At 42.6% G+C, this 23,655-nt stretch overlaps 1 protein-coding gene across 2 annotated transcripts in view; it reads left to right on the top strand.

Annotated features, from left to right (window-relative positions):
• Positions 1 to 3,914: 3,914 nt before the first annotated feature.
• RSPO2 (R-spondin 2) overlaps positions 3,915 to 23,655 on the top strand; it is a gene marked incomplete at both ends in the record, with an annotated part of 113,352 nt that continues 93,611 nt past the window's right edge. For both annotated transcript variants that reach the window (XM_082310222.1, XM_082310223.1), the window contains one exon: positions 3,915 to 4,008. In XM_082310222.1, coding sequence (XP_082166348.1) covers positions 3,915 to 4,008 — 94 coding nt within the window. The remainder of the gene's footprint in view (positions 4,009 to 23,655) is intronic.

Below are 23,655 nucleotides of genomic sequence, written 5' to 3' on the forward strand. Positions count from 1 at the left end.
TGAAAGCATTTCTTGCCTATCATACCTCATGCAATACTGGGAGTTTACCTCCAATCTCCATTTGATCCAGGATGCAGGTCTCCATCAGTCAAATTCTAGATCTTTTACACAAGTGCTTTCATACTGTCTCCTTAACAGCCCATCATGCTTAGAAAGAGCTCTTGATAAATACTTTTAAAACAATAATTAATTATATTCCTTTAAAGTTGTCATAGATGTGTTTCCTACCAAAGTCTGGAAAATGCCACTCCAGCTCAGCCACCTGCCTGTTGCAGACCACCAGTCTCTCACTGCCTGCAGGTGCTCCCCATCAGCTGTCTCTTCATGTAAATCTCATCAAGCAGCCCGGGGGACATAGCCATGTCCCGTACTTACATGGCATGATAGGATGCTAGCCCATAGCTAGTGCTGCCAGGTATTACGTGGGCTGCCTGTGGGTGGTCTAGCCTGCCCAGCTCAGACTGGATGTTGAGATCCCAGCCAGCTCCTGAACCATTGACTGCAGGCTTCCTCCACAGAGCTGCCTCCCACCTGGGCTACTGCCTCTCCCGTTGCATACAGGAAAAATTCAATGCTGAGGCTTACTCCTGCTCTCAAAAACTAGGAATTTCACCTGGAGATACTTTTCTTGTATTTATTTTCCAGGTCCGAGAGACCTTCAAAGGAGCGCAGGCTGGAGAAGAGTGACAGGCTATCCTTCCTTGAGAAATGGGGAAATGTCTGAGACCTGTTTCCCCTGAAAGCCAGTACTACGCTTTGAGAGACCTCAGTTGTCTTCAGTGTCAGCAGGGCCCCTTTCTGAAAGTCCTTTTATAATTTTATATATTTCAGACACATCCAGAAATGGAGTTGTATTAGTGGGGAGGTCCTGATATCACTGTTTACACAAATGACTCTGAGACTTATCTCCAGGTAACTGTTGTAGACTCAAACCTCCATGACTATGGGTTTGTGGACCTGAAAACAGTAAAGGAGATCCATTCCCAGAGTCCTCACAAAGGTGTAGTTAACACTTCTGTTTGATTTCCCCTTCCTCTTGTAGTCTGATCTCTCTCTCCCTTGCACTGCAGCTCGGAATGAACTGTGGGGTGGTGGTACATTTTTATTTCTGCATCAGAAAATAGTAACCATGTACCCTAAAGATACTGCTAGTACAAAAAGTCTCAGTCCCAGCTGTCTGTGGCACACAATCTGTCACATGAAGTTAGAGTGGATATGAGGACTACACATCTTGGAGAACTCTGGTTGCCTGTAAACATCCTCCACTAAAATAAAATATGGCTGCTGTTGCAACAAGTTTTATATCTATACATATTTTTATATATATATATATCTCCTTTGGAAAGTTTCACTGTGTAAGTAGATTGGGGAAAATAAAGACCACAAACCACATATATACATGCCTTATGTTTTGCACTTTTCCCCATAGCATCCACTCCAAATCCACTTGAAGACCACTAACACTGAGCTAGAACAGCCTTGATTGACCTAGTACTTAGGTCTGTGTTAATTAGTTGACGGGTCCTGTCTCTGTAATTCTTAGATTATGACAACACTGAAAGGTACTAGGTGCTCTTTGTAGCACAGTGGGATCTCATACACTGTAACCCCATAATAACAGTTAAGATAAATAAAGATTGGACATCAGAAGGTATTCTTATATATTGCAATGTGACTTTAAAAAATCTTTACATTTCATACTAGTGGTTAAACTAGTATAGTACTACTACTCTACAGTAGATAAGTGTAAAGAAGGGCAGCCCAGGGGTTACAGCACTGTCTGAAAACTTGGGAAACTCAGGATCAAGTTTTGACTCTGTTGCATACCTGCCTTTTGATTTCAGGCAAGTTATTTTGCCTCTTTGTAACTCAGTCTTCCATCTGCAAACTGAGGATGCTAATGCTTCTCTGCTTCAGAGGAATTTTATACTGATAAATACCATCAAATGTTCTGAGGTCTCAGGACGGTATGGTAAACACCGTACAGTCAGACTTCATTTATCTGTGGTCAGATTGTTCGGGCCACGGATAAAAAGCCAGCTTGGGTCTAACAGGATTTATTAGCTCAGGCACAGCGCCACGTGAATGCAGTTACGCTCTTTCTAGGGCCAGCTCTGCTCTGGAAAGAGTACATCTGCTTTTGTGAGAACCTAGCTGGCTCCATCCCGAGGCAGCTCAGGTATTTCAGCGCCACATTCCCACAACCAGAAGTGCTGGGAGATGGAAAGGGGCAGAAACACCCAGCACAGAGTCAGCCTGGATCCAGCTGGGTTTGTGAGACCTGGCTTTGTGCCAGCTGTGCCAGAGCCCCGCTGCCTCCCCAGCTTTTGCACCTGCTCCGCAGTGCCCCAGGTCCTATATGGCTCATTAGGTCAGGCACAGCAGGTCCAGCACCACAGCCAAGGAGCCACGGTCTGTCGGTACCTGCAGCGCTGGGGAACAGGCTGTGAGTGAGGACCAGAGAAATCAAATGGCTCTGTAGGGTCAGTGTAGTTGATGCTACGAGGAATTAACGGACCCTCCTGCCACAGAGCTAAATTCACCTGGAAACTCTTGGGTACTCCCTTGTTTCATCCTCTTATCTGTACTATTCGGGTTCCTGTTTTACCATCTCTACAATACCTTTGCCAAGTAGAGATGAGGTCAGAAACAGCTAAAAATCACTTGCTAAAGTTATACTGTAGGACTTCAAGAGCCATCTTCCCAGCACAAGGAAAGTGGCATTGAAGAGAGGAGGCTTTGGAATGTGCGAGATCAGATTTTAGGAAGCCAGAAGAAAAGGAGGGGGAAATAAATGGATGAAGGTCTTAAAACCAGGGATGAAAGAAAGAAATACAGTTAATTCTCAAACACCGCGGGAAGAAAGAGAAAAAAAAAAAGAAAAAAAAAGAAAAAAGAGAGAGGGAAGTGAGCATGACAAGGTTTCCCAAGGCTATAAGCAGTGCAGGGAAACGACGAGGAGGCTTTGCGGGGAGCGGGAGCAGCCCGCCGAGGACGAGCCTCCAGGCAAGAGGGGGGCGCGGGGCGGGCGGGCGCTAGGGCCCGGCGGAGGCGGGGGCGGGGGCGCGGCGCCGGGCGGCGCTAGGGCCGGGCGGCGGCATGGCCGGGGCCGCGGCACCACCCACGGGCCGCGGCCCCGCGCATCCCCGCCGAGCCCGCACGGCCCCGCTGCCCCGGCTGGCAGCGCCCGCCGCGCCGCATAAAGGGAGCGGGCGGAGGCGGGCGGCCGGGGGAAGCCGGCGGAGAGGAGGGGGGGTCCGGCGCGGGCGCCGCCTGCATGTGGCCGGGAGCCCCCGCCGCCCGCCCCTGCCCGCGGGGGGCTGCCCCGCGGCGCGGAGCCGCTCTCCGGACCCGGCGGCGGGGCGGGATGGCCGCGGGGCCGCGCCGCGGAAGGTAGGGGGGGGGCGGCTTCGCCCCGCCGTGCCCGCGACCTGAGCGGCTGTGGGCGGGGTGCGCCCCTGCGCCGGGATAAATAGCGCTTTCCCTCGGCTGACAGCCCGTCCCCGGGGCGCACGGGGGTGCCGAGCGGCAGCGCTCGTCCGCCGCCTGCGGGAAAAAGTTGGGGCTCTGGGTGACTCCGCTCCGGGGCCCCGCTCCTCCCCCGACCGGGGTTTTCGATTTTTCTCTTCTTGTTTCTCGGGGAGAGCCGGAGGAGAGGGAGGACCAGGACAGGCAGGGGCCAAGCTTTTCCCCTCTCTCTCCCTGCAGCGCAGGGGAGATGCTGGAAGCGGCTCTGAGTCTGCAGCGCCCGCGAAGGGGAGCAAGAGGCGTGTGAGCCCTGCCGGTCCCCGCGGCAGCCGCTGCCCCGCGGCGCTCCGCCGGCCCCCTCCTCGCCCGGGGCCCCTCGCAGCTCCGCACGCAGCCGGTTGCCGGTCTCCGCCGCTGGAGGAGGCTGCCCACCCCAGCGGCCCAGGATGCAGTTTCGCCTCTTCTCCTTTGCCTTGATCATCCTGAACTGTATGGATTACGGCCACTGCCAAGCCGGCCGCTGGAGACGCAGCAAGAGAGGTGAGTAGCGCCGCCTGCTCGCCCGGGACACCCGCCCGGGGCGGCGAGCAGGAGCGCTTGCGGGGCAGGAGGGGGCTGCCGGAGGGCTGCGTGCCCGTCCCCTCCCGGCCGAGGAAGGGGAGCGCTCCGGCAGGTGAGCCGCGCCCCGGCTCCCCTCCCGCGGGCTCCGGGCCAGCGTGGAGACCCCTCCGCGGGGCTGCCCGCCGCCCTCCCGCTGGGGAGGCCGGGCCGGGAGCGGGAGGAGCGGCGTGGACGTGAGCTCCGATGGGAAAGGAGCGGCCGGAGCGGCGCGGCTGCTCCGCCACCCGCCTGGGGCTGCCGTGGACGGGGCCGTCGAGCGGTGGCTGCGCGCCCCTCGCCGCGGCGGTGCCCTCCTCCCCCGCGGGGCCGGCAGAGCCGGGGGTCTCGCCGGGCGCTGCCCGCCACCGGACGGGCGCTGCCGGCAGCCGGCGCCTCGGCCGCAGCGAGCAGTGGAAGTCACTGATTTCGCCGTCGTACCTCGTCGGGCAGCTTCCAGCAGCCAGAGGTTCGCCCTTAGCCCCCGCTGCTAAGGCTCGCGTGTCCGTGGGGCGGGCTTTGAGGCTGCCTTCCGTGGGACCGTCTTTCCGAGGCAGAACGGCGGCTTCTCCCCTTGCATCCCGCGGATGCCCGCGGGGCTCGGCCGGCTCAGCCCGCGGACGAGCCGCGGCGGCGGAGCGAACCGCGCCTTTCCCAGCGCTGGGGGATTTCTGTGCCGCCAACTTTTGCTCAAAGCCTGTGGATCCCTTTGAGGGGAAAAAAAGAGAAACGGTGCGTTAGGTTTTAATCTATTTTCCTAAAACGCTAGTGTCGGGATTACCAGAGTTCAGGAATCGGAGCGGTGAAATGTGCCAGTACAGCACCCATGTGGACGAAAAGGTTACTGCAGCTCTTCCCCAGCTGTCAGGGGTGTCGGTGGGGTTTTTCTTTTTCTGTTTCCTCTCTTTTTTTGCTGGGGGGTGTCACACCTTCAGTATAAAATGTTTTTATTATCTACATATTCTGAATTATTTTGCCGTCCCTTTTCCTGTTATTTTCTCAGTCATGTCTCCACTCCCATTTCTAAAGTTAGCTGAAAATCAGGTGGCTCAGCTGCTGAGAAATCTGTACTTCTGAAAGAATTGCACTTTTTGTGGAATTATCTGGAAGGGGAGGGAGCTAACATCTCCAGTGTTAAGCCGGTACAAACAGGAATAAAACTGTGAAAGGAAAATAGTTTGCACTTTCATGCATATGTCACCTTCAGAGAAGGTACAAATAAAATTGTAAAGCAATTTAGTTTTGATGGTTTTTCAACAGATGGTTTCCAGAATTTAATTTTTGTGTGTGTGGCTAAAACGATAGCAGTCCTTTAAAGTGACCAGACTATCTGTGCTAACAAAGGCTATACTGTGTCTTTAATTAAATGTGGAACTACTTAGAGTGCTGGCTAGACAGTGGAGGGTGATAGTGGTATTTCTGCTTTACAAGAGAGCTTAAGGATTGCATTGTGGGAGTACTGAAATGAATAGACATCTAACTCAAGTTGTGTGAATTGTCCTACAAAAACTTAAGCTGGTTTTAATTGATCTCATGTTCACTGATTGATCTGAGACCAATTGTTGTGCTTGTTGAACAGTTGGCTTTTCCAAAGAAGATTGATTTAAATTAGTTTTTAGTTTAGTTATTGGATAAATAACGTCAGTATTGACAGTTGACTTACTGGCACTGTTTTGTGCTATCACCTAAGGGTTTTGTTTTGTGCTTTGAAGAATGCAGTCTTTTTCAGTTAATAAGTCTAAAGAAGTAAGCATAGCCAGTTCTAAGCACTGAAAGCAGAATCTAAGAATGTATTCAAATTATAATAGACATTTGCCATGACACATGCAGTCTGAAGTAATGCTTTCGTACAGGACCCAAAATTCCAATAATTTCACAATTTTTCCATACCCCATCTGCAAATAATCAGGCATTCACTGTGGGGTACTGGCAGTTAAAATTTCTCTGGCATTCTGTTTTGTCTGTTACATGATCTCAGATGCTCCATAATATCATTTTCTTAATGAAATAGAATTTTTGGCATGGATTAAGTCTCCTGTGCGGTAGAAATCAATTGCATTCAGTCTAGAATTATGGGCAAATATCATGCATAATTTTTTTTTTAAAGCAGCTAAATGTACAGTAAACTTTAAGTATATATGCCTGTATTGGAGTTTGTGTGGATTTGTAGCTGATATAGAATACTTAAGTAAACAAGAGTTTAGTAAATTTGGGGGTATGTTCCCAGATTTTTTTCATCCCCCTTCCGCTTTCAACCCTTTCCCAAACCAAGGTGTTCAGTAGAAGCGGAATGACAAATTAAGGTTTAGAATGTGGTTCCTACCTGGCATTGATTTGTGTTTTGTTAGTCAATGTCACTTCATTAAAAAATATTCAGTAAATGCATTATAATCAACAGATTCTGCTAACTCCACTGCTGCTCTTAATTACTTTTGCAGCTCATTAGAATATTGCTTTGCCTAGTGGGCTCAGAGCAGAACCTTACTTCCTTTGAAATACCCCGGTAAATTCTCCCTTTGGAAGTCTCCATCCCGAGCAGGTAATTACGATTACTTGCCTTTCCTTCAGAAGCTATTCTAGAACATATTTAAGGATTACATAGCTTAAAGGTCAGTGGTATAATTTCACAGCTGGCTTAGCCTAATATCAAAGCACCTCCTTTCCCTTTCTTGTTTAATTGTATATCTTGCTTTTTCATTTCTCTCGGATACCTACTTGCTGGTTCATTTATGTCCTGGTTTTGGCTGGGATAGACTTAATTTTCTTCCTAGTAGCTGGTATAGTGCTGTGTTTTGGATTTAGGATGAGAATAATGTCGATAACACACTGCTGTTTCAGTTGTTGCTGAGCAGTGCTTACACTAAGTCAAGGGCTTTTCAGCTTCTCATACTGCCCTGCCAGCGAGGAGGCTGGAGGTGCACAAGAAGCTGGGAGGGGGCACAGCCAGGACAGCTGACCCAAACTGGTCCAAGAGATACTCCATACCATATGACCTCATGCTGAACAAAAACTGGGGGGGTTGGCTGGGGAGGCGGGGCCACTGCTCAGGAGCTGGCTGGGCATCAGTCGATGGGTGGTGGCCAATTGCATTGCGCATCACTTGTTTTGTATATTCTTTTATCATTATTATTATTTTTCCTTCCTTTTCTGTCCTATTAAACTGTACTTATCTCAACCCATGAGTCTCGCCTTTTTTCTGATTTTCTCCCCCATCCCACTGTGGGGGGAATGAACAAATGGCTGTGTGGTTAGCTGCCTGCTGGGTTAAACCATAACAATTTCAATGAAAACGTTTATCTTTTCTCCAGATTTCTCTTTAGCAGTCATTAGAAGATGAACAGCTTCATGTCTTAGCATTTCACTGAATATCACGGGGCACACGAAGGGTCAGTGTTTTTTCCCTTGTCTTTGAGACGTGATAAAAACAGCTTTCCCAAAGAGTATCACAAATCACAATGGAAGTATATAAAAATGAAAACTGTCAGGCTGGCTTACTGAGGTGAATGATGGTATTCTGCAAAAGCATTGATAGAAAAGAATATACGGTTCACTGTAAACAGCCATCAAAAATTAAATGCTAAAAAAATTCCCTGAGGAAAAAAAAGTCAATGTGACAGCAGTGCCTGCATTGATGGGAAGACTTGACTGTAGTACAGAGAGGCTCTCTGGAGCTGGTGAGACCAAAACGTTTGGAGGATGGTTAACTTTTTGTCTGTGGGTTAAGGCTTAAAATCTTACGAGGAAGCTGTAATTTGAAATACTTGTTTTCCTCAGGTGTTACATTAAATGCTTGTAACAGAATTTGTGAAAAACAAGACATGTTAACATTTTCTGGAGTAATTTGCCAGGTACTTGTGATCAGTGGTAAAGCTTTGGAGAGTAGCTTCTCTTCCTTAGCCCCTTACTACTTAGGATAGTTTGTTATTAAACATTCTTTATATACACATCATTACTACAGCAATAAGAATATCCTAACACTGTAACCATTGAAAAGTCAAAACTTTTAAACTTTTGGCTACTTATGCTCTGTTTGGACTCGATGATCTTGGAGGTCCTTTCCAACCTTAACAATTCTATGATTCTATAAGTCTGAGGAAGTTTCCTAAACTAAAATGCCAGCAGAAGTCAGAACTTGTGTGTGAGTGAATGACTGAATACCGAACTAGCTAATGACACGGTGTTACTGAGGATAATCGATGCTCAAGCGGAACACAAAGATTTGTAGAAAAGGTGCTCAAAATACCAAGAGCAGAATTCAGCATGAAAACAGACGCCTAAGTTTAGCTGCTTGATTCAGTTGCACAAAGTAGGTTTTTAGTGCTGCTTGTGATATTTAAAAGATACCCTTTTGGGCCTGGCATGTACATGACCTTCTTGAGCAAGTGGAGGCCAGGCAGGGTACCCTGCAGCAAGTCATATGTATCTGACACCCTTGGGTGTCTCAAAGCCCGTTATGGTGGAAATCGAAAATGGGGAGCAGGCGCTGGTACAGAGTTGCTCTATGTATGCTTTTCCTTTCCTGCATCCACCCCTTAGTTTCCATTACAGGTCACTTGGGTTTGGGATACTGGGCTAGGTGAGTGTGTCTGGTCAGACCTTGAAGTCATATGCTTTTGTATTAAAACCTGCAAGAAGATTTACACTGTGATGAAGAACTTATATTTGTCTGCTTGACAAACTTGGCTTAATTTTATGTTATCCCTTTTTTGGGGAAGCAGGGGTATGTATGTTTTCCAAAGCTTGGCTGAAATCTGTTATTAGAGCAGTTCAAAATGCATGAAAAATACCAAAAGTGAGGTTGTATATAGGGAATGTATATAGGGAAGCTATGATGATAACAGCAAGAATGCAGTTTTTTCACTTCATTGTATCATTTACAGTATACAGACCAGCATAATTACTATGATAAAGTATGTTAGCATGGTGTTGTTTACTTAAGCTACTTTTAATGAAAAATATGACATTATTTAAAAGCTAGAAAGTGGAAGAGTTGTTTGCTATCAAAATTGAAGGCATAAAGAAATAAACAATGGCCTTTTTGTAAGCTGTTTTTTTTGTTTTCTTTTTTCTTTCTCTTGCTACTTCTGTCAAGAGTCTGATTATCCCATGGAGGTCTGCATTTCATTTCTGATCATCTAGCTATTTTTTAATACCAAAAAAACCTTAGCTAACCATAGATTAGAGGGGACTGTCTAGTCAAACCTGCAGATCATCACAGGTTGCAAACTTTTCCCAGTGCACAGTGCATCAAACTCAGAAGCTTATAGCTGACCGTAACATCCCTTTCCAAGAATGCATCCTTGATTATAAACTCCAGAGGTGGGATTCACGTGACTACATGGAATTACCTGCAACATGAATGTCTATGTTTTCTTCTGTAATTGATGTAGTGCTAGTTGGTACAGTCCATGGAGCTGTTGGTACAATTAACTTCATCCTACAGTAGATGCCTGCCTTTGATCGGATAAAACATACCCCAAACTCAATAAATATTAAATAAGATGACTTGATTGCCTCTATCTATAATTGATGTACGCATCTTAATTGTTAGCCCCTGAAGTAAGCTGAAATCAACCCCAAATGAGAAGGGATCCACCACATACAATCTTCTGACCTTTTATTAAAATTATGTGTTGGTGTAGCTCTGTTAACTTTAACAGATACAATCCCTGAAATTTATACTTTCTCTTGTATTAGAGATTTATTTAGCTTCAGGTATTTTTTAATACTAAATTAAATTCCTCAGGCATGCCCTCTCTTCACCTCAAAGTTTTGTTCAGGCACAGTTGGAGAACCTTTTATATTTGTCTAGGCTCCAAGTATTTGCTAATCCTTTTCTTAGTGAAAAGCATGACTTCATACATGTTGGCTGTTGATAATGCACAAATGTAAGAGCTTGATCCTTTCATCATGGGCTGCTTTAGACACCAAAATTAGGTGCTGCCTTGGTTTGTATACTCATTGTCTTTGTAGTACTTGTTTAGCAGATGCAATGCTTTGGAAAGCACCAGTTGGGTGCTGCAAAGTCACTTTGTGCATGCAGAGTAAATCTATCACTTTTTAGGGCAGAACTGCTCAGTTTAAAGCCTGCTAAATCTCTTACCAAGTAATTTTTGGTGTAGAGTGTGGAATAGGCTTGTGGTATGACTTTCTGATACTTGGATTCTGACTAATACATCTTAGGAAATGAAGCGTCAAGTGGATCTTGCTTCTGAGCACTATCAGGCAGATACAAAGTTTGGGTTGTACAGCTGTTTCTCCTGTCTACGTGATGGCTTTGTCCAGCCAGCTCCATACATAAAGGCCACTTATTGACCAGGGTTTACTGTTACACTTGTTGAACTTCATGTATCTGTGGGCAGTAAGATAACTTGTGAGCCTGACTTGAAACTTAGCTGCATCACTTTATTCTTTCTACCTCTGGCTGTTCCAGCTCTCCCAGGGTTTACCATGGGGTGAACTGTCCTGTCCATTTTCACTAATACTTTTTCAAAACTCTGAGGAGAAATGAAGTTGAAAGGGATCAGGGTGGTGGTCACTCCAGTGTATGCCCCAAAAAGGCAGATGATGGTGCAACACGGTGTCAAACACCAGAGAGGCAAGAGTGAAAGAATGAGGCTGACAGACACTCTAATTAATGTCATCTTTCCAATAAAGTTTCTGCAGTGGAGATGGTGGGCAGGAAGGATGAATTACAAGAAATTGGTGTTTGTATATGATCCTATTTCAAAATACTTAATTGATGTGAAATTGATGAGATGATGACTGTAACTCATCTAAAATGATGGAGTATTACAATACTTTCCTCTGTAGATCTTACTCTGACACTACAAGGATTTGAGACCTTAATTGTACATCTTTACTTTAGGATTGCTCCATTTTAGCACCTTGATTTCGAAGCTATGTACATCTCTGACCATTATCTATCAAACTCTGGTCCATGGAGCAGGTGCTAGCATTTTCTGGATGTGTACAGGTCACACTTCCTATTCCTTGTGTTTGTACTTAAATATTCTTGAATACAACACTCCAATGAACATCTGTTCTATGCTTTAGTCTTACTCTATTTTGATGCAATTACATGTGCTTAAATGTGAAGTTGTCTCTCCAAATTTCTTTTTAGGTGGTAGCATGTGAAAAACTGGTGATTAAATTTCCTGGCCTTTCCTCTTGTTTACGGACTTGAATGCTCTTAACAAGGCTGAGTGCTGGGTCCTGCACTTGGGTCACAACAACCTTGTGCAACACTGCAGGCTTGGGGAGGAGTGGCTGGAGAGCTGCCCAGCGGAAAAGAACCTGGGGGTGTTGGTCGACAGCTGGCTGAATACGAGCAGGCAGTGTGCCCAGGTGGCCAAGAGGGCCAATGGCATCCTGGCTTGTATCAGGAATAGTGTGGCCAGCAGGACCAGGGAGGTGATAGTGCCCCTGTATGCGGCACTGGTGAGGCCGCACCTCGAGTACTGTGTTCAGTTCTGGGCCCCTCACTACAAGAAGGACATCGAGGTGCTGGAGCGTGTCCAGAGGAGGGCAACGAAGTTGGTGAAGGGTCTAGAGAACAAGGCCTATGATGAGGAGTGGCTGAGGGAGCTGGGGTTGTTCAGCCTGGAGAAAAGGAGGCTGAGGGAAGACCTTATCACTCCCTACAGCTACCTGAAAGGAGGTGGTAGTCGGTCTCTTCTCCGTAGTAACAAGCGATAGGACAAGAGGAAATGGCCTCAAGTTGCACCAGGGGAGATTTAGATTGGATATTAGGAATAATTTCTTCACCGAAAGGGTAGTCAGGCATTGGAACAGGCTGCCCAGGGAAGTCGTTGAGTCTCCATCCCTGGAGGTATTTAAAAGATGTGTAGATGTGGTGCTTAGGGACGTGGTTTAGTGGTGGACTTGGCAGTGCTAGGTTTGCAGCTGGACTTGATGATCTTAAAGGTCTTTTCCAACCTAACTGATTCAATGATTCGATGTAGAAACTGTGAAGAGCGTAAGAACATAAAGTAATAAAACTGCAGTATGGGGCAGAAACAGATTTTTTTTTTTTTTTTTTTTTTTTAAGGGAAAGCAGAGAAGCAACTGGTACCTTATTGTACCTTGATTATGTGATTGCAAAGCAAGGAGAGGTTTTTAAGATCCCATCAGCCAAGATGTGGTGAGCAGTGAAAAAAAATATTCATGGTCTCTGTTTCACTGTAATAGGAGAAACATCTTTTGATAGCAGGCAGGTTGCAAATCTTGGCATCCAGTAAATAATCAATTATGTATTTCTTTTTGAAATACCAGTTTCAGCAGAGCCAAGTACTTAATGTATCTGTAGGACTTTGTCCTTTTATAAGGGAATGGAATTTATGCTATCTGCCTTCATTCTTTTTTTTGTTGTTTTTATGGGATGTTTGTATGACTGTAACAAGGAAAGTGTAAGTAATTACAAGTAATATTTAGAAAAGACATGCAGTTCTGTGATTACATTTCAAAATAAACACTTTTAATTTAATTATGAACATTATTTGAAGAGGGTAAGAGCAAACCTCATGTATGGTTAACATACATGCAAAATACTACGAAAATCCTTCTAGTATGGTTTTCTGTTTTTTAAAAATAATTTTGCTCTCTAGGATTTTAAAAATGTAAATCTAAAAATAATCCAGAGCATATGGTGTAGGGATTATGAGTCTCAAATTTACCTTGCAGAAACTTTTGTCTATTTTTTTGGAGAATTGTCAAGATTTTCTCCATCTTGATGAAAAACAGACCCAAACATAGATATAGTGAGACAGAGGAAGGGGCCTAAAAGATAAATAGTGTGTGTGATGTTGGCTTTTAGATACTGCCTGAAGTGGTGCTTTTTTAATCACTGGGCAGTTGCATGAACAGGAACTCCCAAGTAGACCATGTGCAGCAATAAAGACAATGTCTATGCCTTTTTATATATTGGGAGAAACTTGTACTGATTTGCACTGCAAAGGGACAACAGTATTTGTGTCAGAGAATTGCAGTGATGCCACAAAATATAAACTTCCTGGTCTAGACATGTTATTTTCTTTTTTGAGTTGAAATGCTGGCTGAAATGTGTTACGCACAAATATATGCTCTGCACTAATATATGGTCTTTTCAGCCGTATGGTTGCCACCTTTGAAATACCAAAAAAACCCCAAACTAGCCACATCAGACAAATGGCTGTTGTGCATGCACAGATTAATCTGCACATGTATAGCAGTGCTGACAACACCCAGCACGTCCATACTAAAACTTGTTGGGCAAGTTGGAAACCACTGAAGCAGCAACTATGCTTAGCAAAGATAGGTGTTACTGAGTTGCTCTTGCTTCTTTCTTGAATTACTACAAAAAATGTTGGTAGGTATGATATGTTTTCATTATAAACCTACCGATTTACCTAGCGATTCTCCACTGACAAGCGTATAGCTAAGAATCTTTTGAATGGGAATTAAAGTTTCATCATCTTTCACTTTATCTATATTGAGATAGTACTTAAAGATCCCAACTGGGTGAGGTCCTGTAGTGCTGGCCCTGCTTAGACAATAACCTCTGAATTAAGGTTGCCAGAGCAGCATCTTTCCTGGATTTCCCTCCACTAGCAGAAATGTTCTTCGGCCTTTCATTACAGCTGGTTCAGACCTGTTTTAGATCTCATTTTACACAGTGCATGCTAATAACATGATGGACATGGATTCAGTTTTGACTCAGCGAGAGCAACTGTAACTCAGTAGGAGAACTGCAATGAACCCAAAGTACGTTAGGTTGTGTTCATAACACAGCAACATAGCAGCTATTTTAGTTTGTTTAAAGCCATTGCCAATTATTGCAAAATACTTATAAACAGCTTCTGACCTGAGATGCTTCACTTTTGCAAGGGACCTAAAACCAAAGAAAATTTTATAGAGGGTTTACTTATTTATCTGTCCTCATGGAATTACATGTTTTAATACTTTCATCAGGAGCATTCTCAGGAGATGGTTTTACCTCTAAATTTGGTCTCTGTCCTCTCCAAAATGGTCAATCTTTTCTCCCTTACTTTGTTGAATGGTCATTTGTGAGGAAAGTTGACTTTCTGAAGGATATCCGAGGGACAGCACCCTTTTAGAGTAGGGCAGTTGTGTGCCTTTGCTGTTGTGATCTAGTCCTGTGGCAGTTCTTCAGCTTAGGCTCCTTGCCTGGGCCATCAAAAATATACCTGGCCTGCGTGCATCCCTCTTGATGATTTTTAAGACGTTCAGAAAATATTGATTGCGCATGGGCAGATTACCTGTTTTGTGTCTGTGTTGTCTACCTGACATGGTTCGGTGCTGGGAAGTCTGCCTTGCTGGTAAGAGGGCATGTTCAGGAAGTCAGAGAGATTGCTTTCGTTGTTGGTCTTTCCACATGTAAAACTTTTGGTTAATACATGTATGCATCAATGGCAATAGTAATAACAAATAAATCCCTGTTTTATGTAAATGCTAAGCAGTGTTGCAGTGTGAAATGTTAATATTATGGCAGTATGGGAGTTAATAATGGAAGTATCTAACTGAATTGGTGCTTCTCAACAGGTGCTTTGGCTTCCAACTGTATTTCTCACAGCGCTACTGCAGTATGCTGGAGTGCAGCAATTTCGCTGGTGCCGAGACGGCAGTGGGTCATGGTTTCTCTTTTTAGCTAATGAAACTGCAGAATTACAAGTGCTTATCATAACTCTTTTAGTCAGTCTCAGATTTTGCTGAACTTCACCTGTTGCACTTGGCCTTCAAAGGTTTTTTTGGGAATTGAGTTTTAGGAAACATTTGTAGCTGTAGTTGGAAAGTAAAATGAGAAAAATTCCCAACATTTTTGTAGAGTTTAAAGCAACTATTTTTTTCTATAAAGCTTACTTTGATTCAAGTTCACTGTGTTTTGGCTGTGGTTTTTTTTAATACAGATTGTTGTAAAAACAGAAAACTATGAACTGCTTCAACGCAATTTGTATGCTGTGAAATTGAGAAGCAAATCTTCTGCAAAACCTTATACTTAGGAGAACAGAACCTGTAGGCCACCTAGTGCTACACAGTGTGTATCTCTGCTGTTGTACAGACGTGTGGTAATAAAAATACATACTTCTTTTGAAGGGTTCAAGTAAGCAAAACCGACACAGGAAGAGGAGGCACAGAATAACCTTGTGATTATCAGTTTGGGACAAAGTTGGGTATCTGATCTCTGGTTTTGATTCTGAGACTTGTCTACATTCACTGGATTATGCCGCTTCTCTGCGTTGAGGACATGTACTAGTACAAAAAAAAAAAAGTATTTCCTCTATTTCAGATAGCAGGGTTCAGCCTCATCTGTATCTCTCTCAGCAAGAAAGTCAACAATTTTCCTGTTATCTTCCCATATCTGTGCTGTATATACTCTATCTACCTCTTTTGCGTAATCTCTGCAACCCAGTAGAGAGACTTCTATATTGTGTCAAAGGGAATCTAGTTTTGCTCAACTTTGGGTAGAAGAAGATGATATTGTCTGTTATTCTGCTAAAAATGTCTTGTTATTTGCAACTTGTGCCAGCAGTATTCTGGAAATTACCCTCCATCCAGGGGGACCTCAACAGGCTGGAGAAATCAACAGAAACCTCATGAAGTTCAATAAGAAGTGTGAAGTCCTGCACCTGGGAAGGAACAACCCCATGCATCAGTATATGCTGGGGGCCACCCAGGTGGAAAGCAGCTTGGCAGAAAAGGCCCTGGGGGATCATGGTGGATGCTATGTTGAACATAAGCCAGCAATATGCTCATGCTCTGCAAGGAAGGCTAACTGTCCTGGGCTGCATGAGGAGGAGTGTTGCCAGCGGTTTGAGGGAGATCCTTCCCCTCTACTCAGCACTGGTGAGGCCACACCTGGAGTACTGTGTCTATCTCTGGGCTCCTCAGTACAAGAGAGACATGGGCATGCTGGAGACAGTTCAACGAAGGACCACAAAGATGATTAAGAGACTGGAGCATCTCCTGTGAGGAAAAGCTGAGAGAGCTGGGACTGCTCAGCCTGGAGAATGCTCAAGGGGGATCTCATCAATGTATCTGAAGAGAGGGTGCAAAGAGGCCAGGGCCAGACTCTTTTCAGTGGTGCCCAGTGACAGGACAAGAAGCAATGGGCACAAACTGAAACATAGGAGGTCCCCTCTGAAGGTCAGGAAACACTTTTTTACTGTGAGGGTGGCTGAGCACTGGCACGGGTTGCTCAGGGAGGTTGTCGAGTCTCCATCCTTGGAGATACTGAAAAGCCATCTGGACATGGTCCTGGGCAACTGAGTTTAGGTGTCCCTTCTTGAACAGGGTGATTGGACCAGATGACCTCCAGAGGTCCCTTTTAACCTCAACCATTCTGTCAAAGGTGGTTTCGAAACGTATCAGGTACCTAACTTGTGCCTACTTGGTTTTAGTAATAGTCAGCTGTGGAGGGGAAACATGAAAAGTCCATTCCCCTTAGGAATCCTTGGGATACACGACTGAATCATGTGCAGTTGCAATCACCTTAACTTTGTTGGAGTATTGAGATCAACCTAGAGGAGCTTCCTGGTATTTAGCAGTGACACAGGACTTCCCAGCTCTGTCACTTTTCCCTCAACAAGACTCCCAGTCTATTAGAAGTCTTGAAATAACACCTGCTGACCTCTTGCTTCCCTTCTCCCTCCTATGCACACTTCCATGAAAAAAAAGCTGGTGATGCACAGTGGAAATGAAAGGTAAGAGGCAAAATCAGAGGGAAGACAAAAACCTAAGCCTGCCTGGGTGATCTGAGCCATTTAAAGTTATCATAAAATAAGGTTCTATATCATGCTAATTTTGCATCATATGAGTTCCTTGCTCCCCATTTTTTTTTTCTTTCCAAATATTTACAAATACCAAAGAGTGCATTGTGAATGTAATGATTAAGATACTAGATCTAACTCTGGTCTCACTCATTTTGTTGTAAATCTGAGGGTAACGTCAGTCTGTCTCAGATATAGTGTATATTTCTGAAGCGGTGCTTGCTCAGGGATATTGCTGTCTCATGCAATATTACTGTCAGATCCTACAGAAAGACTGAAAGTTAGGCATTTCTCTTTTTTAAGAGCTGTAGTTCACTTTGCTAATGCTGTATTTGAGAACTCAAACTCTTTTTCATTACTTTCAGTTCTTTCCATCAGACTCCTGGAAAAAGTCTTGCTGCTTCAAACTTTTATTTCAGTTATTGTAACATTAGCAGTGGCATCAATACACAGGGTTTTTTCAGCTTTTGGAAAAGGGTTGAAATGTGACTCTATTAAACCTGAATCTGAAGACAGACTTGGTTTCATATTGTTTTCTCTTAATAGCTTTCCAAGCAGCCACTAAGTGAAACTACTGCATATTGAGCCTGGTGTAATATGAGGCTCATTGGGTAAAATAACATTAGTCTGTGCTACTTAAACACACTCTGGAAGGCTTAAGGAGGAGAGGAAGGAAAATATTTGAAGAGATCAACTGGATGTGGTCGAATACAAGTAATGTCACCTGAGAAGGATTAGAATTTGCCAAAGCTTGACCTGAATGAAGACCTCCATTTAGAGCTTGTGTTCCTACCAGATCAGCTGCGGTAGTTTTTCCATGCACAGTTTTCTACCAGCAATCATATAGTGAAAGAGTCCAGTAATTTACTTGGCTTCTGTGTCTCAGCTGCAGTAAAGTTTTTTTAAAAAAAAAAAAAAAAAAAAATCCCAGTTTAACATTCCTTCTCCTTATTAGCTGCAGCTGGCTTTTTCTAATTACTAAAGTCTTAACATTTTTTCATCTACATTCTGTTGCTTTTATCCTTGCTGGGAGCTCAGTGTACGCACTCTAGCTGATAAACAGCTACACGTGTAGTTTGTATCCTCAGATATGGACAGCTTCAAAAAAATACGTGAACTGACGCTTTAAAACCCAGGAGAAGACCCAGTGGAGTGGTTAGTAGCAATGGTACTTCGGACACCCGTGGTCTTTGTTTTCTGATTATGTGGGGTTAGTGAACCCCGTGGCCTCATATTCTTAATAACATGCCTACTGTGATGGTATCTTTGAAAATCACTTATTCTTCTGTTTTGTGATTGTGTTTTGGAGTGCTAAGGACACTTTCCTGTGCACCTCTCTGAAGTGAGGGGTATCTCTTATAGGTGTAGAAATTGAGTCCTGGGGTTATAAAGGCCTGAGGTACTCCATAAAGTAAAAGAGAATAAAGGTTGGGGATGCTTAGCACCTCTGAAAAAACAAGTCACAAGTGAGTTGTTTTTTTTTTTTTTTTTTTTTTACTCAACCCTGCTATGAATTGGGCTAGGGATACAATAAAATGAAATGATTGATTGCACCCACTTCATGCGACTAGGTGGATGTTCACCACCGCAGGCCACTATAGCCATTCCTGCTAAATCTGAGATGTGACCATTGCAGGGTGAAGTAGGAAATATTTTTATATGGAAATTAAAAAAAAAATTCTTAAGATCAGAATTTTTCAGAGGAACTACTTCATTTTATGCTTCTAAGTTTAAACTTGAGTATCACAGACTGGGAATACTCTTAGTGTGAAGATGAATTTGCCTTTACCAACAGGAGATTTCTTACACCTTTCTTTAAAGCATGCTGGAGTGAACAATTTCCATGTAAAATTTTCATTACAAAGTTTCTGTTTCTACAGAAAATGGTAATTGATTCTAGATTTTTGTGAGGTTCAGCATAACATGTGCCTTTCTGGGCTTGATCTTTCTTATTAAAAATACCTCAAGTCACAGTTAAGCCTGGCAGATATGTAATGAGAAAAAGCACACAATGAAATGCAGTGCTGTGGAGGAATAGCATGTCTCTCAAGGGACTTGTATTGAAATGATTTAATGTCAGAACTTTTTAGGGTTATCCGGCTTTTGCCTTTACATCTCACACTGCTAACTTATGAAATTGTGACTAAGCATTAACCATTTTGTTTAGCCACAAACATAGTTGACTTGCGTTTCGTCACTGCTTGTTACTGTGTTAATTTGTTTCTCGATCTTTGTCATTCATGCTTAGTTTGTAACAGAAACATTATCTCCTCTCTCCTTGTAGTAACCATGTAGAGATTCCCATGATATTCTACTGTATGGAATAATTTCTCTTTTGTTTACATATGTTTAGCCAAGGAGAAATCTGATTAGCTGAATGCTCTTGATAGTATTCAAGTACATCCCAGAGCTTTGCATTTGCTGTTTGATGTTCCATTTTACAGCTTTACTTAAATGCTCTGCAGGGATTGTGGTTTAGTGGTGAGAGCATGAAATTTGAATCCAAGGTGCCTGGTTCTCTTGCCAACAGAGCTGGTCAGTATGTTTAAAACCAGATTCTTCTACCCCACCACCCCCATAACGGATTTTTGCCTGTGTGTGCAAAGTTGTTTTTTTTCTCTCTCTTTCTTTCTTAAATAAATGGTGAGCATTCACAGCTTAAACAGGAACTGCAAGTTTTTATTTCACTTCTGTGCCTCGGTTCCTCTGGTGCAGAGGGTAGTGTTTTATCACAGTGCAGTTTAAATTATATCAGTGATTTGCATGGCTAAGAGGTCCTAGAGTGTTAATCTCTAGGCATGCATATGGTTATTATGAAGGATAATAAGCACATAAATGAGTTTCCTGCCTCCAAGTTTATTGACTGAGCAAACACCTGCATGTAGAACATTGCATCCATGGCAATGATCCAAGAGATTTAGAAAGTGTTGGCTCCATCTGATGTGAAGTCTTCTGCATTCTCATGTCTGCCAGAGATGAGATAGCAAAAATCCATGTGACTCTGCATCTCCGCTCTGTAGCGTGCAGAAATGACTGCTGTTTTTTTCATGACAAGATATGTGTCTGAAAAAGTATTTAAATGGGTTTTTATCCTGAAATGTTTTATTGACTTTCAGGCACAAAGGATGGAGCTCTTCATATGCAAGTAGGCATTTGTAGTAGGCTGACTAAATTGCTGTAAGAATAATTTATACATTAATAAAAAAATTATGTTTTGTTTCATATTAGAATAAGATAATTATATGATCAGATTTTGAAAATGACAAGAGGCTTGAGGCACCTCAGACTTGGCCTCTGAAATGAAGATGTTTGAGGCCTGCATTTAGAGATACTTAGCTAAATACCTTACTGACTTTTACTGTAACTTGTCTGAAAATGGAAACATAGCTTTAAACACTTAAGGCGTTCTCAAAATTAAGAAATGTATATTTCTTATATTAAGAATAAAAAAAATGTATATAGCATATTTGTCTTTACCTCTTCAGAGCTGCCAGTGTCTTTTCTTTAATTCTAGAGCCCCTTATTATTCATGTTACAAACCTCATCTATGTCATGTGAGCCAAGTGGCTTTTAGTTTTTTATAAACATGACTTGTCTGTTTTTAAGACTGTATTTGCATTCCCACAGAATAACCAAAGAAATTCAGTACCCCCTTGCCAAATACTAATTTTAATTTCTGCTTGAAATGTGCTGAATGCTAAGTACCCAGAGTGCACAGGTAAATTTAATACATTTTTATTTTTTATCTGCTTTATGAGGGAATTCCGATTTGGATTAAAAAAAGCCCTATAGCCATTAAGTGTCATTCTTTCTGGATGAGACCCAGCCTGCTGTGATTTAAGTGGATCTGAAATACAGAAGCTACTTCATTTAACTTCATTTTTTAAATGGTATTCCTGCAAAATGAGGAGATAAGGCTATACATATCTGAACAGCAAATGAGCTACATCTGTTCTAGTCAAGATTTCTAAGTCTGGTCCATCATCATTGTTTGATGTCTCAAATTCTGATGCCTTGGGCTGACAACAGGGAGGATGACAGAAGATTTGGTGGATGTCTTGAATGTGCTAAGTACACGCAGGATGTAAAGCACAGTGCTGTTGGATTGAATTAAAGTGACATCCTGCAGCTAAGTGTATATTTGTGTAGGGTGGAAACAGTGAGAGTTCGAGTTGTCTTTTCCATGCATCTTTCTGTAACTCATATACATTCATATGTGGTAATACATGCATATTTCCAGAGTTACAATTTTCCAATCTGGTGTTTCTCCTCTATGTTTAAAGACACCTATTCTGCTCTTCTACCTTCCCCATTTCTAATTAGATGGCTTTGCTGCTTCTCCTCTCAGTCATGTGCAGCTTTAGCATAATTTTTAGCATTTATTCTTCCTTCATGGGTTTTCCAAGTTTCTATAAGCTTTTTTGTCTTGCCTGCAAATCCTTCATTTTCTCTCTGTGTTGCTGAAACTTCCATACTTATTGGAATTATCACCTTCTTCGTGTCTCTCAAGCTCCAAACCCCCCTGTCATTATTGAAAATGATTTTATTGGTTCATTTTTGTTTTGGAAGAAAACTTTGTCGGAAGTTTTGAAGTATTTTAAAATTTAGTAATTTGAATTTTTTAAGAGCTTTATGAATTAAGGTTTTCCACTGATTATGTTCAGTTTTACTAAAGATTTAGAACAGGAGGACTGCAATGATAAGGAGCTGCCTCAGGATGCAGAAGTACTATTTTCACTTCCTGACTCTCAGCCTGTGTGACCTTGGTGAGTTGTTCAGTCCACCTCCTGTCCCTGTCTGTCTTTATCTGGAAAACGGGACTACACGTTTGCTCCTGGCATAGACCTGTAACAGCACTATAATGGTGAAGACTCTGCACATCTCTTAGAAGAAATAAATTCATTTCTGCTATCCAGTTATCTGTTTCTACTTACATTCTGCCGCATACCTTTTTTTTTGTTCTGCTATTTATAACTTGGAAGACCTGTTCCTTAGCATTCACTATTTTCCAGTTTTAGTGCCTTTATCCAATATGTTGTTTGCAAGCTTTCTTCATGAACAACATGATGCTCAAAACCTCGTCCTTGGACTTCAGAGCAGTGTACTGTTATTTGTTTAAACTGCTCTGTAGGTTCTTTAAGACAAAGATATAGGGAGAATTCTGGCCCTATGAAATTAATAGGACATCTTCTGTTGACTTGAGTGGAAAGAGAATATCACCATTGGTTCACAAGTGCCAGGTGAAATGCTGCAACAGTTGGATATGGCTGTCGACAAACTTTGCTTATCCACTGATTTTCCTGGGTTCTGGTAGGGATGTGTTCCTTTGCTTATTTTCCCAGTACTTTCCATGTCTTATGTAGATTATAATGAGGTGTTAGGTACCTTAGAAGTAGCTGAGGTGAGCTGGAAAACAGGCTGTTTCCAGTACAGAGCCAAGCTTGTTACTAATGCTCAATAAAAATAAGAGAATAGGATTTCCTTTAGGTTTCTGAATTTTATTTACTCAGCATAGTCTTAGCATGTGAAATCTTATGGGCATGAATGAGATTTAGTAACATACGCTCTTGTTAGCATTGTTTCAGACTTGGCAATAAACAAACTGCACCCTTTCCAGCCTCTCAGTAGATACATGCTTCATATTTTATTAGAACAATTTGGCTCCTTACATGAACTGTAGGCCCATTAATCCTGTAATATAGTGAATAAGATTGGAAAAATACAGGATGTAAATATGTTCTTCATTATGCACTTTAATACCGACCAGATATATAGTGTGCATTCTAGAACATGGTAGTCAGAGTGTACTAAGGAGCTAGCAAATTGTTGACAAGGCTCATCTGCTATTGGTTTATTTTGAGGTTAAGAGCAAAAAGCCTTAAGAAATTTCAACTGTTTGACATTATATGTTGATGCCTATCACATCTTGCTGGACATAACTTAAATAGATAGGGCCAGTGGCTTTATTACCTTCATCTCCGTATTCTTCATTGGATCCAGAAACAAGACAACTTAAAGAATATGTGAAGGGTTCTTCAGTAAGTCTTACAGAAGAAAAAAACTCCTCAGTTCTGAGAATGGTTACATTTTTGTACTGGGAATAATAATAATAAAGAAATTCTAGTCAATGAAGTAGTAAATCCAAGCTCTTCTATTTTACCATGATCTTTTAATTTGGGACTGGTTTTCCTTCCCAAATTTAATCTGAGACTTACTCAGATCACTTAAGAAGTAGGAAAGAATAAATTTCTCTTCATACTGTAGCATGCGCTACAGGAATCTTAGAAGAGATAATCATAATGGTCTCAGTGGCCATACATTCAGTAAATTAGTTGGTGTTACTCAGTGGGGAAAATGGACCTTCAAACACTGGGCTTCAAACTGGGAAGTATACTCTAGCAAATAGCCTGTGTGTCTCATCTGTAGCTCATCCATGAGGACCATGAAAATGGAAAGGAAGCTTGAAGGCCTTTGAATACAGTTTTAATTTTCTCATGCAATATTTTTCTCTTGGATTGGCATTAGCACTGTCAAGGTGCCAGACTTTTGCTTGAAATTTGTGAAGGGCAGAGTATTGATCAAGGGCCTTCATTATATGAGATGTATCACAAGTTTTTGAAGTCTGTAATTCCAGAAAAGACCCACTGTGTACTGCAGAGTTTAATATTGTTTATATTGAAAGCCATCATATTTCTTATAAAGTTTCCCTTTCTTCTCCATGGAGTTCATCCTGAAGGTATTTCAGTGCGTTGGCTTCCAGGATAGATAGACTTTCAATACATTTGTGTAAGTGAAAGGACAGTTCCTTTATAAATGAAAAAGGAGA

Source organism: Platalea leucorodia, assembly GCF_965183815.1.
Source record: "Platalea leucorodia genome assembly, chromosome: 1".
Lineage (NCBI taxonomy): Eukaryota > Metazoa > Chordata > Aves > Pelecaniformes > Threskiornithidae > Platalea > Platalea leucorodia.